The sequence below is a fragment of the Vanacampus margaritifer genome, chromosome 1, assembly GCF_051991255.1.
Source record: "Vanacampus margaritifer isolate UIUO_Vmar chromosome 1, RoL_Vmar_1.0, whole genome shotgun sequence".
NCBI lineage: Eukaryota > Metazoa > Chordata > Actinopteri > Syngnathiformes > Syngnathidae > Vanacampus > Vanacampus margaritifer.
The window spans coordinates 22,519,055-22,534,886 of NC_135432.1; the positions used below are offsets into that span (position 1 = coordinate 22,519,055).

The 15,832-nt window shown below is 42.1% G+C and overlaps 1 protein-coding gene across 2 annotated transcripts; it reads left to right on the forward strand.

The window, feature by feature from the left end:
• Nucleotides 1-979: 979 nt before the first annotated feature.
• On the forward strand, nucleotides 980-14,420 carry fmnl2b (formin-like 2b). Of its 2 annotated transcripts, none has more exons than XM_077583933.1 (28): nucleotides 980-1,631; nucleotides 1,816-1,899; nucleotides 1,978-2,058; nucleotides 2,700-2,776; nucleotides 2,846-2,929; nucleotides 3,059-3,199; nucleotides 3,263-3,392; nucleotides 3,482-3,558; nucleotides 3,652-3,745; nucleotides 3,821-3,895; nucleotides 3,970-4,080; nucleotides 4,216-4,365; nucleotides 4,436-4,537; nucleotides 4,666-4,886; nucleotides 4,981-5,084; nucleotides 6,191-6,379; nucleotides 6,538-6,558; nucleotides 6,798-6,922; nucleotides 6,993-7,195; nucleotides 8,668-8,902; nucleotides 8,979-9,047; nucleotides 9,115-9,195; nucleotides 9,392-9,521; nucleotides 10,613-10,773; nucleotides 12,094-12,195; nucleotides 12,256-12,351; nucleotides 12,487-12,610; nucleotides 13,234-14,420. In XM_077583933.1, the coding sequence occupies exons 1-28, from the start codon at nucleotides 1,515-1,517 to the stop codon at nucleotides 13,320-13,322; spliced, it is 3,273 nt and encodes a 1,090-aa protein (XP_077440059.1). In that variant the 5' UTR covers nucleotides 980-1,514; the 3' UTR covers nucleotides 13,323-14,420. The 2 variants fall into 2 exon arrangements, with proteins under 2 accessions (XP_077440059.1, XP_077440069.1); XM_077583943.1 differs by having other exon boundaries at nucleotides 3,266-3,392.
• The last annotated feature ends 1,412 nt before the right edge of the window (nucleotides 14,421-15,832 follow it).

Consider the following 15,832-nt stretch of genomic DNA (forward strand, 5'->3'; position numbering starts at 1 on the left):
TAAACCAGAATTTAAACTGAAAGTTGTGGAAATGATTTAAAATATCGATAAATAGGATGTCAGGCTTAGATTGGTTTGAATTGGTCCAAAAATGTGGTGGGAGAAGGGAATCATTTAAAATAAGAGTTTGAGTTTATTCATACATTCATAGATTACAAATTTCTAGGCTTTAAAAAAAAAATCTTGTTCTTTTTTTTAATTTTTATGGCTAAGTCAGAAAAGAACATGTTAAAACTACAAAAATGTTGTAAAAATTGTAAATGTTGAAAAAGCTGATGATGTGGAATCAATGGAGGAATGTGGAAGGAGTAGGTAAATGTCTAAAATAGCTCTCAATATGGGAATCTTATTTTGAAATTATGAGGAATGTGAGTAGTTCCCTAAATGTCCTGAATGTCTTGAATATTTCAAAGTTTGAATGATTTGAATTGGTCCAAAATATTTGGAAGAAGAAGGGAATCATGTAAAATGTGTCTTAATTAAAAACATATTTTGAATTTACTCAGGTTTAAAACATTCATAGGATTACATTTCTAGGCTTCTTCTTTTTTTTATTGCAATCTTGTTCTTCTTGATTTTTATGGCCAAGAGACTGTCAATAAAACATGCTAAAACTAATGAATGCTGTGTGAATGCTGAAAAAGCCGAACTGAAATGATATGCGATGACTTGTAATGTTGAGTGTAAGAAGTCAATCGATGGACAAACGTGTGAAATATAATTTACGTTTAAAATTCGGGAATAGTTCTGGAGATGAATGAGTTGAATATTTTGAGGTAGGAATAGAGGAATATATGTCTTCATACAAACACATCCACATCTACTTTCTACTTTGTGTTGCCGAGACACAGCCAATAAAAGCTTTAAAAATGAACGGGATGTGTGCGCGTCAGCATGCTAGGGGGCGGTGCTTATTGCAGCAGAGGCCTCATTGTCTGAGGATGCGGAGGAGCGAGGGAGGGAGGGAGGGAGGGTTGAGCCAGCAGCTACACAAAGACGGCGAGCGGTGGAGAGACATAGACAAAGAGGAGGCGGCGACTACTCTCGTTCTTCATGTGGGGGAGGAGAGGGGGGAGGATTAACCGGCTGATCTGCAACACGCGCTCTCACACACACACACACACACACACACACACTCATTATATCGGCAAACCAAATACTGCTCAGCATCACCGGGATCCACAGCATCACCATCGGTGGCAGGCGGGAGACAAAGAGTGAGACAGCGGTGAGGTGCTCAACTGGGACCATATCACCATCTGACGAGAGACAGACAGACGGGAAGAGAGACAGGCACATCGGAGGAGACTGACTGGCGGACGGGAAGGGAGACAGAAGGACGGAAGAGGGACAGACGGGAGGAGGGACAGACCCACGGCCTTCATCACCTCCAGTCGCGTTCGTGTGCTATGGCCGACCACATGTTCCTGCTGCTGTGCGTGTGCTGAGCGCTGTGTGTGTGTGTGTGTGTGGTGGGTGTGTTTGGCTAGAAGCGTGTGCAAAGTGTGTCTGTGATGGGGAACGCGGAGAGCATGGAGAGCCAGCTGGCCGTCATCCGGTCCAGAGCCGCACCGGTCCGACTCCCGATGCCCGACGCCGCCGAGCTCGAGGAGAGGTTCTCCATCGCACTGGTAAATACACAAATATGGAAGGAAATCACACACATGTTGGAGGCGGAGCTTGATGTAGGCTACTGGCGTTGAGGGGGGGGTGCGAGACAGGTGCCGAGTCAAGCTCTCAGACCTGGAAAGGAAACAACCACGGAAGATGATGTCACCAAACGTTTGCAAATGCAAAGTTCAAATTCTCTTTCAGAATTCCATGAACCTGCCTCCAGACAAGGTGCGTTTGTTGCGTTCCTATGACAACGAGAAGAAATGGGAGCTCATCTGTGATCAGGTAGGAGATCTTCATAAAGTTGACTTTGAAGACATTTCTTTGCCATTTCACATAAATGATCATGTTGGGGGGATGTAGGAGAGGTTCCAGGTGAAAAACCCGCCGCACACGTACATCCAAAAGCTGCGCGGATTCCTCGATCCGGCTGTCACACGCAAGGTAAGATGGGAAAAAGATGTCAAATCTCAATAGCGGAACAAATGCTTGCTGTTATATGATTGATTGGTGGAAATGAAAATAAATCAGTTGAACTGAACACATTGATAGACATCTATCAATCCATTTTCGATGCCGCTTCTCTTGTTCATAAGTCCACCTAATCAGAGTCAAAAGGTCTGAGACCAAGTCAAGTCCGAGTCCACAAGGTCCGAGTCCAAGCCCGGAAGAGATCAAGAGTAAACTTGAATACAGACAAATACTATTTTCACCACCACAAAATTAGGAAAATGGTGTCACTCCCATCAGCATGGCTTACTGGTAGAATGGTCGTCTCCCATCCGTGAGATTGTGGGTTCGATCATCACACTGGTGAGTCGGTGACCCTGAACCAAGATTTGTTTGCAGTGGACCTGGCAATACAAATATTTTGTGAGTCCAAGACAAGTCCGTCAAATGCCAAGAAGTCCAAGACAACAAAAACGTGTCGAGTCCGAACACCTCTTCACTTGCTGCTATGACATTCGTCAAGTCCGAAGGAAGCGTTTTTTGGTATTAGACAGCAGAGCAGTCATCGGATATAAGAGCAAGCTAAGAACATTGTGAATCTTACCTTTGTTTTGTTTTTGTCTTTGTGCGTACAGAAGTTCAGGAGGAGGGTCCAGGAGTCGACTCAGACACTCCGAGAACTTGAGATTTCTCTTCGCACAAACCACATCGGGTACCTGACCGTTGCTTTATATCTCCCGACTGTCTGTACTGTATATCTGATGCCTCCATTTGTGTGCAGGTGGGTTCGAGAGTTTCTAAACGAGGAGAACCGAGGTCTGGATGTCCTGGTTGAGTATTTGTCCTTCGCTCAGTATGCTGTCACGTAAGTCTGGAGATTTGTCATTTACGAATTGCATCCTACCGTTTTTTTCCCTTACCTCATTAGGGTTGTTACTCAGACAGGGAGGGGGGGAAGTGACAGATGTATCCGTTCACAACTTTCCCTGTGCAGGTTTGATGGCGAGCAGTCAGAATCTGGAGGAGACGCGGCTTCAATCGACTCTCCGTGGAGTCGGTCCATAGAGGATCTCCATGGCGACTGCAGTCTCCCGTCCCCGTCGTCTGCACCAAGAGCAGCGCGACACTCCATCAGGTAACAAATAGCAAAAGAGAACACTTTGCAGGTCGGATGTCTGATCGGGTTTTCTTTCGTTAGTAGTTCCACCTTGGTAACGCGTTCCAACACGCTGCCCAGTAGCCGCACTCTGAAAAATTCCCGACTGGTCTGCAAGAAAGACGACGTCCACGTGTGCATCATGTGTCTACGAGCTATCATGAACTACCAGGTGGGACGAAAATATGCGCTTTCAAATAATGATGATGAGTTGTGGCAAGCATGGAAATCATACGTGTATCGTTCTGACCTCCTACTCAGTACGGTTTCAACATGGTCATGTCTCATCCGCATGGAGTCAACGAAATTGCGCTGAGCCTCAACAACAGGAACGCAAGGTTGCTAGCACGCATCAGAAAATCTCAAATCATTCACTATAAACATGATAAACATCATAAAAGAGGAACTTGAAACATATGTTTCCCGTTCAGGACGAAAGCTCTGGTGTTGGAGTTGTTGGCGGCCGTGTGTTTGGTCCGAGGAGGACATGAGATCATCTTGTCGGCTTTTGACAACTTTAAAACTGTAAACACATGACGTCAAAATGACTTTAGATCCTTCGTTACTTCTCGAGTTGATTGGTCGGTTGATCTTTTCCAGGTGTGCTCAGAGTCCATGCGCTTTGAAAAGTTGATGGAACATTTCAAAAATGAAGACGACAATATCGACTTCTTGGTAAGATCAACGACTGTGGCGAGCCTCCGTCTTGGCTATTTTGCTCATCTCTGCTTCTTGTTATTGTCGGTCAGGTGGCGTGCATGCAGTTCATCAACATTGTGGTCCACTCGGTGGAAGACATGAACTTCCGAGTCCATCTGCAGTATGACTTCACCAAACTCAACCTGGATGACCACCTGGAGGTAACATTTCGCAAAACGTGTGCCTCACCTGAGGAAATCTCACTGTCGGCGGCATCTGTGACGTAATCTCCGTCCACCCGGAGGTGACCTCGCAAATCACAATCATTATCCTCGTGTCTCTCTGCCGTCTGCCAGAGGCTGAAGCACACGGAGAGTGACAGGCTGCAGGTGCAAATCCAGGCATACCTGGACAATGTGTTTGACGTGGGGACGCTGCTGGAAGATGCAGAGACTAAAACCGCAGCTCTGGAACGAGTGGAAGAGCTGGAAGAGAACCTGAGTACCGTAAGAAAGGCTGACCGGACATAATGGCTAACACGACGACTATTTCCTACACACGTGACTCTCTGCGCAGATGTCGGAGCGTCTGTTGGACGTAGAAAATGAAGCAATGCTGAAGATTGTGGAACTGGAAAAACAGCTCATGCAAACAAACAAAGAGTTGGACCAACTCCGGGTCAGTAATGTTCATTAATACCCCCCCCCCTCCCCAAAAAAAAGCTTCTTTGTTTCCCTTTTTGAACACGTGCAACTAAAACTAGCCAAACTAGCATTTTACGCTAGCACTGTTTTTGTGTTGCGCAGGACGTGTACGCCAGTGCCAACACGCAAGTGCACACACTGAGGCGGATTGTTCGGGAGAAGGACCAGACCATTCGCCGTCAGAGTCGTCTGGAGCGACAGGCCCAGGAGGCCCAACAGGCAGGAGGTCCCGGAGCTCCTCAGCCCCAAAGAGGAGAAGGTGATGGGGGTGTGGCCAATTCTGCCTCCCCCTCGCCTCCTCCCTGCTCCACTCTCTCGCCCAGGTAGTGTATTCAAAACTTCCTGTTCATGTTTACATGTAACACAAAAACATTAAAGACAATTATTATTATTATTATTGTTATTTCAATGATCCAGCCCAGAGACAGTGGCCTATCATAACATGGGACCAGGAATGGACGGCGCTTCAGATATGCCACCCCCACCCCCGCCGCCTCCCCCGCCACCAATGCCAGGCTCAGGTAATTGTGAGCGCCAATAAAAACTAATTACCAGAGGTGGGAATAAGTCACATATGTGCAAGTCAGAAATAAGTCTCATGTCTTAGCCGTCAAGTTTCAAACAAGTCCCAGTTTAGTGTGACAAAAAAAAAGTGTAGTCCCTAATAAATTTCAAGCAAGTCAACTCTAAGTCCGTCACAACATTCAGTCATTGGAACAGCAAGGCCACGTCCTTTTTTTGTTGTTGTATGCTGACGATGTTTGGGTTTCAGATAAAAAGATGAATATTTACATTGATTATTTAATTAACTTAAAGTGAATAACATTGAATATTTGGTGGCATAACCCTTACTTGTAATGCAATGACGCATTGACTTCACTAGACTTGAAATACTTTTCCAGGCCTTTACTGTAGCCTCTTTCGATTCTTATTTAATTCTGGAGGTTTCTCCCTTCAGTCTCTTCTTCAGGAGGTAAGATGTATGCTCTATTGGGTTAAGGTCAGGTGATTGACCATTTGAATCTAAGACCTTGCATTTTTTCCCTTGGTGAAGTCCTTTGTTGTGTTGGCGGTGTGTTTTGGGCCATTATCTTGTTTTATTTTGAAGCTTCTCCTGATTAGTTTGGATGCATTTTTCGGTAAATTGCCAGACAAAATGATTTTGTGGACTTTAGAACTCATGACCTGACTAAATGAAGTTACTCCCCAAGATGCCACCAGATGACACCAAAGGAATACTTTCATGTTAGACATGGCTTTGGCCCAAGCACAAAAACAACAGTGAAGAAAAAAAATAATGTAGCATATTAATGTTAATACAGTTATATAATACCCGAACTGCAAACGTGGGGACGTGGGATTTCAATGCACTATTTTGTTTTTAACAATTAAAAAAAATAAATGTTGCTTTCAAAAATATCTACCTAAATAATGCTGATTTCCACACGTAAACAGGCAAGATTTGTGCAGTCATGCAAGCAAGTCTCAAGTTTCAAAATTGACAACTTCAAGTCGTGTCACTCCTCTGCTAATTGGAGTAAAAAAAAAAAATGTTTTTACCTAACCTCCAAGAGCTTCCTGTCCAACATGCACAAACACTCGATTGTCTTCTTCTCCTTCTTTCAAGTGTCCAACGGATTGTACCCCGCCCCTCCGCCGCCTGCTCCTCCGCCACCTCCCCCGCCTCCTCCCCCTCCGTGTCGGACCAGCGAGCTCTCCTCTACCCTCCCGATGCCGCCTCCTCCTCCGCCAGTGGCCCCCCCGCTTCCGGGTTCAGGATGTGCGCCCACTGTCATCTTCAACTCTGGGCTAGCAGGTGAATTTAAATGGAGTCATTCCTTTAGGTATAGTTTTTAAAATTGCATCGTAATGTTGTTCACGATGGTGGTAATTGGAGAGCTTTGAATGGTTTTAGGTGGTACTTACTTCACTGATTGTCACTAACAAGTTTGTTTTCTTTTATTCTGCTGTCAGAGGGACCACTCAAGTTATTCTGTATGTTTAATGGCTACGCACATATTTAAAGCAATCGTCACTTGTCAGTCACCTGTCAATCATCTCTCCATCGTCCATGTGTGAACCTTTCATCTGTCATCCACCTCCACCAATCACCCGTCCATCTTACGATAGCTAATCAACACATTGTCCGTGAACCACCAAACCTTGTTTACAAAGAATCACGACGTACAATGTGCATTAATTACCCTGACCGATCCGTTTGCTCACTTGCGCAGCGGTGAAGATCAAGAAACCCATCCAGACCAAGTTCCGGATGCCAGTTTTGAATTGGGTCGCCCTGAAGCCGAGTCAAATCAACGGCACGGTCTTTAATGACATCGACGATGAAGCCATCCTGCAGGTAGCCGTTATACCAAAGCTGTCTTGTCAGTAAACGCGGATCCAGCCGTTACCAGTTTGTTTGTGTCCAGGATCTGGATGTGGAGGGCTTTGAGGAACTCTTCAAAACTAAAGCTCAGGGTCCAGCAATGGACTTAACGCTGTCCAGACAGAAACTTCCCCAGAAAGCTCCATCCAGAGTCTCTTTGCTAGATGCCAACCGAGCCAAGAACTTGGCCATTACATTGAGAAAAGCGGGTCAGGGTCCAGAGGTCATCTGCCGTGCCATCCACATGTAAGAGGCATCCACATGTAGGAGGCAAAACTACTCAGTAGTTTAAGTCCCTGTACATACCTGTCAAAATTGAATGATTAAAAAAATCACCAAGTATATAAAATGAGGTTTTAAAATTTTGAAAGATCAAGCCGTAATCCTCAAACGTGAATGTGCGGAAATTACGAACCCACTCAACTGTCAATCAAACAGCACCTAGAAAATGGATACTACTTCATCTAGCATCTTTCATATGCATCCACATAACTACAACTCCAGTGGCTGAAATATATTCCTCCAGTTCGTTACAGGGCTTTTTCCATGCCGGGACAGCGAGGCACTCTAAAGTAGTCAAAATTCCCCTCACTATTGCACTTTTCTCTGTGTGACGTGTGTGCTCACCACTGACAACGAGGCACTCTAAAGAAGCCAATGGATAATCTGAAGGGTAGAGGCATTTTAAGGGTGTAGGCATAACTATTGAGTTAACTGAGTGCTTATCGATTTTTTAAATATTTTTATTTTTATACACCTTGCACACTGTCTGACAATGAGTGGGCCACTTCCACCTACTGTAGTGAATGTGCAATTACACTTTATTTGATTACGAAAAAAAATTTCTTCAAACATGTATAATATTTTTAAAAGCAAATCAATGAATTCCCTTGACAAGGTTTTTAAGTTGAGGTTTAAAACATGGATGATGGGGGGCGGGGTGGGGGGTGTGGTGGGAGTAATAAGCCTCTTTTGAAATGTAGAGTAAAAGAAAAAACTTTTACTCAACATTTGGGTAAAGAACCTGAAAAATCTTCTTAAAGGAATGTACTTGAATTGAACCATTTTTAGCCGTAAAAAGTTCATATTTTGTCTATAATTAATTTGCTAACATTATTTTTCATGTACGATTAACACCTGTGAAAACACATTTTGCTGCATGCTGTCAACTGAAAATGACATCACAGGTGCTTAGGAAACAGGTAACCAATCACGGCTCATCTCTTTTCTAGGTTTGGTCATGTGACATTAGCAAGTTGAGCCATGATTGGTCGCTACCTGTTCCCTCATCAGCACGCATGATGTCATCTTCAGTTGACAGCAAGTGGCAAAATGTGTTTTTAAAGGGATAGTTGACTCATTGAGCTATTTTCTACAGTAAGAAGATAATATTTTGTTTATAATTAATGTGATAACATTAAACATACATTTAAAAACAATTTTTTTCACTGTTTGTCGACTGAAGATAACATCACCTGTGCTGAGGAAATAGGTAACGACCAATCATGGCTCAGTTTGCTGACCAAACCCAGAAAACAGGTGAGCCATGATTGGTGATGTCATCTTCAGTCGACAGCAAGTGGAATTTTTTTTTAAAGGTATTAATTGTATTTGCAAAATAATGATATTATCCAATTTATTTTGGACAAAATACTAACTTTTTACTGCAGAAAAGTATCCCTTTAAGTGCAGTGCCACTGCTGATTGTGCTTGCTTAGGTTTGACCTGCGAACGATTCGAGTGGACTTTGTGGAGTGTCTGATGCGTTTCCTGCCGACCGAAGCTGAGGTCAAGCTTCTCCGTCAGTACGAGAGAGACCGAAAACCTTTGGAGGCGCTGAGTGACGAAGACAGCTTCATGATCCAGTTCAGTCGCATTGAAAGACTCAACCAGCGCATGTCCATCATGACCTTCATGGGAAACTTCAGCGACAACGTACAGCTGTTAACACCGGTAGGTCGCACGTGCGTGGAAAACGTAGAAGCGCCTGATGTGACATCTTTTCTAACGAGCTCACGTTTCCTTGCAGCAACTCCATGCCATGATTGCGGCATCCGTTTCCATAAAATCATCTCAAAAACTGAAAAAGATACTCGAGGTCAGTTTATTTTGTGCGCTCACCACTGTCCTTGTCATTTTCATCCATTGTCCTTTTGTTTTTACAGATCATCTTAGCCCTTGGGAATTACATGAACAGCAGTAAGAGAGGTGCTGTGTACGGCTTCAAACTACAGAGCTTAGACCTGGTAACACACACACACTCGCATGGGGCGGCTGACTAACTTTGATACACAAAACAACAGGCACACTACCTTAAAGACGCAGATTTTTAAACAGACAAACTCGTCAAGTCATGTAGTTCAAGTCCAAAGTCAAGTGAAGTCGTAAAACTGCTGACGTAGCCCGACCTGATGTGACTGTTGCCGGTTGCCGTGCTTTCAGCTCCTGGAGACCAAGTCAACTGACAGAACACAAACGTTGCTGCACTACATCAGCAACGTGGTCAGAGAGAAATATCCCACAGCGGCGCTCTTCTACAACGAACTTCACTACGTGGACAAGGCGGCTGCAGGTTAGAGGTGGACTCTTGCCGGCATTGCATCATATGCGACCAAAAACATACGTGTGTGCAGGCTTGGGGAGTAATGGAATACATGTACCGCTGTTACGTAATCAGATTGCAAAAAAAATGAACTGTATTCCATTAGTGTAATCAGATTACAGGTACATTTATTAAAAATGGGGATTACTTCAAGGGATTACAATTTCTACCATGAGAGAGAGACAGAGGACAGAGCTAGAGAGAGCGCGTGCACGCCCGCGCGAGTTAATACATGTCGGGGAGGTTTGAACGAACGAACTGACTCGTCGTGTCCCCCACACGTGGGGTAGGGGGCCGGTATTCACTGGAGTTTACTCGGAGCGAAAGTTTGAGCTGAGAGTCCAGCAGCATGCTACGCGCTATAGCTTCTTGCTAGCTAGCCCGCTAGCCTACAACCATAATGTGAGTTACACCTTCCAAACTAATCTTCCTCCCACCAATTCACTATTTAAACATCATACACAACATATACACGGCTAAACTTGTGACTGGGATCAAAGTTTATTTTGCAGTTGATGTCACACATCGTCATCTTCATTATCTATCTATCTATCTATCTATCTATCTATCTATCTATCTATCTATCTATCTATCTATCTATCTATCTATCTATCTATCTATCTATCTATCTATCTATCTATCTATCTATCTATCTATCTATCTATCTATTTATCATCTGTGAGGTGCGGTTGCTTTCAGTGACAGTTGGAAAACAGCATATGGCCTTCAATCAATCAATCAATCAATCAATCAATAGCCTACATGCTTTTTAATTACACGTGGATTTTTGCTATTTGTAGGCTGCCCGGGTCCCTATCACCCGCAAATAGCAGGGGCACATTGTATAGAATATATATTGGGGTGATATTTATTTTTATTTTGTCTTCATGAGCATACTCAATATTGGAGTAATCCAAAAGTAATCCAGTTACATTACTTTATTATGGTGTTTGGATTATATTACTAATTACATTTTTTAGCAGGTAACTTGTAACTGTAATGGATTACATTTTAAAAGTAACCCTCCCAACCCTGCTTGTGTGTGTGTGTGTGTGTTCCAGTGAGTCTGGAGAATGTGTTGTGCGACGTAAAGGATCTGCAGCGAGGGATGGAACTCACCTGGCGTGAATTCAGCGTGCAGCACAACGCCACCTTGAAAGATTTCATCAGCCGGCATGAATCGCGACTCAACAAACTTCAAGAGGATGCACGCATTGCTCAGGTAAACACACACATACCCTAACCCTAGTTTGAAACCCTAAAACCTGGGTTGAAACCCTTCTTTGAAACCCAAACCCTAATTTAACCCATAATTTAAAATCCTGCTTTGAAACCATATTTTGAAATTCCAACCGTTCGAAATTGTGATTTAAAACCCTTACCCTGCTTTGAAACCTTACTTTGAAACACTAACCCTACTTTGAAACCCTAATTTGTAACCGTAACCCTAGTTTGAAATTTGGAACCTCAACTCCAGTTTGAAACTGAAATTTGAAACCTTTATCCTGCTTTGAAACCCCATTTTCAAATGCTTGCTGCTCTTTGGAACCCTTAACCCTAGTTTTAAACCCTACTTTGAATCCCTAATTCTAGTTTGAAACGAAGACCTATCTTAAGTTAACATTTGGATGTTAATTTGTGTCAGTGTTACTTTTTCACACAGAATCTCAATTTGTTTTTACGTTTACTTTAAAACCCAACCCTTTTATTTTGAAAAATGTAAAACCCAAATTTTTAAGTGTTACAGTGCATTGGACATAATTTGATGTTTTCTTTCCTAATCTAGTTTGCAACCCTATTATGAAACTGAATCCTAATTGGAAACCCTGATTTGAAACCCTAAGTCTTAAGCGTTACTTGTGCTAGTTCGAAACTCTAAGTGGAAACCATAACCTGTTGGAAACCCTAATTTAAAACTGTAACCCTAATTTGGAACCCTTAACTCATTCACTGCCACTGACGGCTATAGACGTCAAAAATTCATTTGAACTATTTTTATTAGTTTTTCACTTTTGTTAACAAGAGTATGAAAACCTAGAAAAACAATTATTTATTATTATTATTATTTATTGTACATTTAGAACAGATACAATTTGTGATTAATCGTGAGTTAACTATTGAAGTCATGCGATTAATTACAATGAAAAAAATTATCGTCTGACACCCCTAATTTTCTAATAATATTTCCTTTCTTTTTTAATTAGAGGCATCAGACGATTACATTTTTTAATTGTAATTAATCACATAACGTCACTAGTTAATCACAAATTTTATATCTGTTCTTAATGTACAAGACATTTTTTTTCTAGGTTTTCATACTCTTCTTAACAGTATCAGTGAATCAGTGAAAGAATATTCAAGTCAACACAAAAACTGCCGTATGTGAAACAACTCATGACTCGGGTCTCATATTTCAAGGCGTGGCTGTATATACTTTTTGGGCCATCTGTGGGATTTTTCCTAAAATGATGTGCCTTGGCTGTCTTCCAATCACATCATGCAAAACCTTGATGGTCATTGTGTTGGTTTGAACTCTCCGAAGGACGCCTTTGAAGATGTGGTGAAATTTTTTGGGGAGAGCTCCAAGACCATGCCGCCGTCCGTCTTCTTCCCCATCTTTGTTCGTTTCATCAAAGCTTACCGGGTGAGTGACCCGACAAGTGGCGTAGTCTTTGTGAGTCGTGCTAAACTCGCGTGTGTTCAGCTGGCCGAGGAGGAGAACGAACAGCGACGGCGTCAGGAGCAGATGATGCTGGAGAAGCTGGAACAGGAGGAGCAGCAGCAGGATGAAGAGACCAAGGTTAGGACCAAGATCTCTGATAGGCGGACAAGACATGTCGCCACGATGGGGGGCGCGGTGGGGGTATTTGAATTTGACCTTGTGATAGTCGGTCCGTTTTGGAACGCGTTTCATCGTCTTGCCTTTCCCCCGCAGTCGCCATCTCACAAGGGCAAACGGCAGCAGCAGGAGCTTCTGACGGAGCTGAGACGACGACAAGGAAAGGACAGCCGCCATGTTTACGAGGGCAAGGACGGCGCCATTGAGGACATCATCACAGGTAAATGACCTCTGACCTCATGACATGCGACTCGAGTGCGCCTTTAACCCTCAGGGCTTTACGCTGGACATTTTTGTCTGCGTATGTAATTTACTAAACTAGCTCTTAAACGACAACAATAATGTAAATTCAGACTAAATTCTACAGTTTGGCTCTATTGTTTTTGCCATGTTTTGCTCTTGGAAACCAACCCCAAAATTTGGGTTAAATTGGGTAACACTTTAGACAAAACTTGAAAATTTTCGTAATTTTATTTATTTATTGATTTTACTAGAATACATACTTGTGGGTTGTTGGACAAGGGAGTAATCTTTGTGTTTACCGGCTTACTGAATTCCAATTTTGACCATGGAGAAGAATTACTTTTAAATTTAAGAAGTTGAAACTCTCTGCTGACTTTAGAAAGACTGTACTACAGTAACAATATTAGATAATGAAAATATATGAAAATTTGACTTTTGAGGCTTATTTACAACCTGTAAATAAAAATGAGACGAAATGCTGAGTCAAAAACGTTATGCAGCAAAGAAAGAAAAAAAGATAAATACCATAGAACAAGGCCATCCATCCAACCATCCAGTCTTGTTTGCTATTTTAACGGCCATTTTTTCCTACCCCCTCAGCTCTGAAAACGGGCCCCTTCACAGCCCGGTCGGCCAAACGTAGCTCTCGATTCTTCTGCGACCCCGCCCACCCCGAAGAACACTTCTGAAGCGGCAAAGATGATCCTCTACGTTGCCTTTGCCCACCTTGAATTCATGGCAACAACAAGCACTTTGAACATTTCTAATGGAGGAACACGACGACGTCATGCTATCTTTGCTATCTATGCTATCCAATTGTTCAGTCAGCGAGATGTTGCGCTCTAGTCTTGAAACTCTTTTTGAACCCCGGACTTTCTGAGGAGCCGATTCCTTGTACAAATTACATTGCGGGGACTTCATCCACTCGTGTACGCTGCTCAATCAACAAAGCACCGGATTTTTGCCTCTGACGGATGTTCACAAACTGAAGACAAGCTGTTGCGCAATTATTTTTGATGGAGTGGCGCAGCGAAAAGCACATGCTAGCGGTCCCCAAATGTGTCCCAGCAAATTTTGGACAAGTATATATGAGTGTGGTAGTAAAAGTTTTGGTTGGACTCAGGAGGTTTGTTAAGTGGATCACGTACAGGGTTCTATTATTGGTTTGTACTGTATTTAAACTATTAACGACCAAATTTCACTTCAGGTTTCATGAAATGAAATCCAGTTAACAAACGTAAAAAAAGAAAGAAAAAAAAGATCTGTAATTTATTGTAATTGAATCATGAACAATCCTCTGTTTCGTCACCTCAAGTCTTACTAGCTGGCTGCTCTGCTAGCTTGCACTTACGATGTGGGTCAGAAAAGTTCATTTCAAATCCAAACGACCAGTTTTCCGCTCCAATGTAGGCCAGATGATCAACCGACTCGTCTACAAAGACATCCCGCGACGAATGCTTCGTTCTTGGCTGAGAAAAGGCAAGACTTGTGGCGGGAACTTTTCTGACTCACCTGGCACAAAACATGCAAACGGGTTCTTGGTTTGGCCAAGGAGGCCACCCCGCAGCCTCCAACAACCCCCATTCAGACCAACCCGATTCCCGCCTGCTTGTTTCTTAACCATCAGAGACCCCAATGTTGCCCTTTTTCATCTTTCCATTCAAAACATGAACATGAACACAAAAGAGCACAACGTTTTCTACATTTTGTAGGTTCTCCAGTTTTTGTTGTTGTTACTGTTGTTGAGTCTATATTTGGTGTAAATAAATAAAACACGTTGATTAAAATATCCTCCATTATTTGATTCATATATGCATTTCATTTTTCATAATACATTTCTCAATGTGCGTATAATAGATGATCCTAAACCAACAAGGGTTTGAAGCAAACAACAAAATAACCACATACTGGGACACCCCCCCCCCCCCCCCCAGTGCAAAGGTCTCTCGCATAAAAATTACAATTAAAGGATGCCACAAAACTGCTGAACAGCAAACCAATATTAAGTGCAAAAATAAATTTTGAACATCTTTTCACAAAAATTAATTTCAACATTACTGAGGTACTTACTTTGTTAATGTGCATTTTTTTTTTTTTTATTAGGCCTACGTTGTGGTACAGGGCAGTATAAGACCCAGTGTAAATGCATGTCTGCTATCTAGTGGTGAAGTGATATTACAACTTCATAATTCGGCACCCAAAAATTTGCATATTCATGACTTTTTAATTTTTTTCCCCCCTCAATATATACATATATATATATTTTGGTCTTTAATCTTTTTTTTTCAGTTGTCCCTGGATTTTTTCCTCCACGTTTACGGCCAAATATTTAAAAATTAAAAAATAAAAAAAAACTTTTATTTTTCCAGATTTTTTCTTTGGGGGGGGTTGTAATTATTATTTTTTTATCCCTCCAAGTACCCCCTCGTTTCCCATCCCTGCTTATAGATGGATAGTATAAATAATTTAGTAACAGGCATGTATGTTGAGACACATTAATATTACTGCAATTAAAATATCAGCGATAAAACAAAATGTTGTAATAGTGCCATATGTGCCGGGGTGGTCAAATATTCGTATCTATTTCACTATCCATGTCAATTGGTCATCAAGATGAAGAGACAAGAGTAAAATAAGCCATTTTAGGGGGTGATCAAGAGCTATTTGGTATTTCAAATAATAGTTATGGATTACTTACTACAGCTATTTTGTCTTAGGAAAATCATTTACACAAGTTAACGGTTCTATATTTTGCAGATGGGTTCATTTAGATTTCAAAGGGATGGTGGGACACAAATTGTGTGCTAATTCTGGAAACATGCATACACAGAAATAATGATTTTGTTTCATTGTCTGGCATAACGAATAATGATACATTTGTGTAATAGATATAAAATCATTTATAGACTAATTAAGGGAAATAGGATAATTTCTTACGACACAGTTGTTGGAAATCAGTCACTACGTTAAAATACGCTGCCATAATTTGTGCTCTTGTCATAGCTGATTGAAATTATTGGTAAGGTAACCCTCCTCGCCAAGTTGAGCAGGTAGGATCTTAATTGTCTTAAAAGCGCATCAAGGAGCATTCACTAAATCTGACCTCATTAATGCAATAATGACAACCCGCATGATCAAACAAACACTTTTCTTTTCATATACATTATTCACAGAGGACTTGAGCATTACAGGCATTAAA

Coding starts and splice junctions, on each gene's coding strand:
- fmnl2b (XM_077583933.1), top strand. CDS start 1,515: ATGGGGAACGCGGAGAGCATGGAGAGCCAGCTGGCCGTCATCCGGTCC. Junction 6,559..6,797: donor GGGACCACTCAAGTTATTCT/GTATGTTTAATG, acceptor TCACTTGCGCAG/CGGTGAAGATCAAGAAACCC. Junction 6,923..6,992: donor ACGATGAAGCCATCCTGCAG/GTAGCCGTTATA, acceptor GTTTGTGTCCAG/GATCTGGATGTGGAGGGCTT.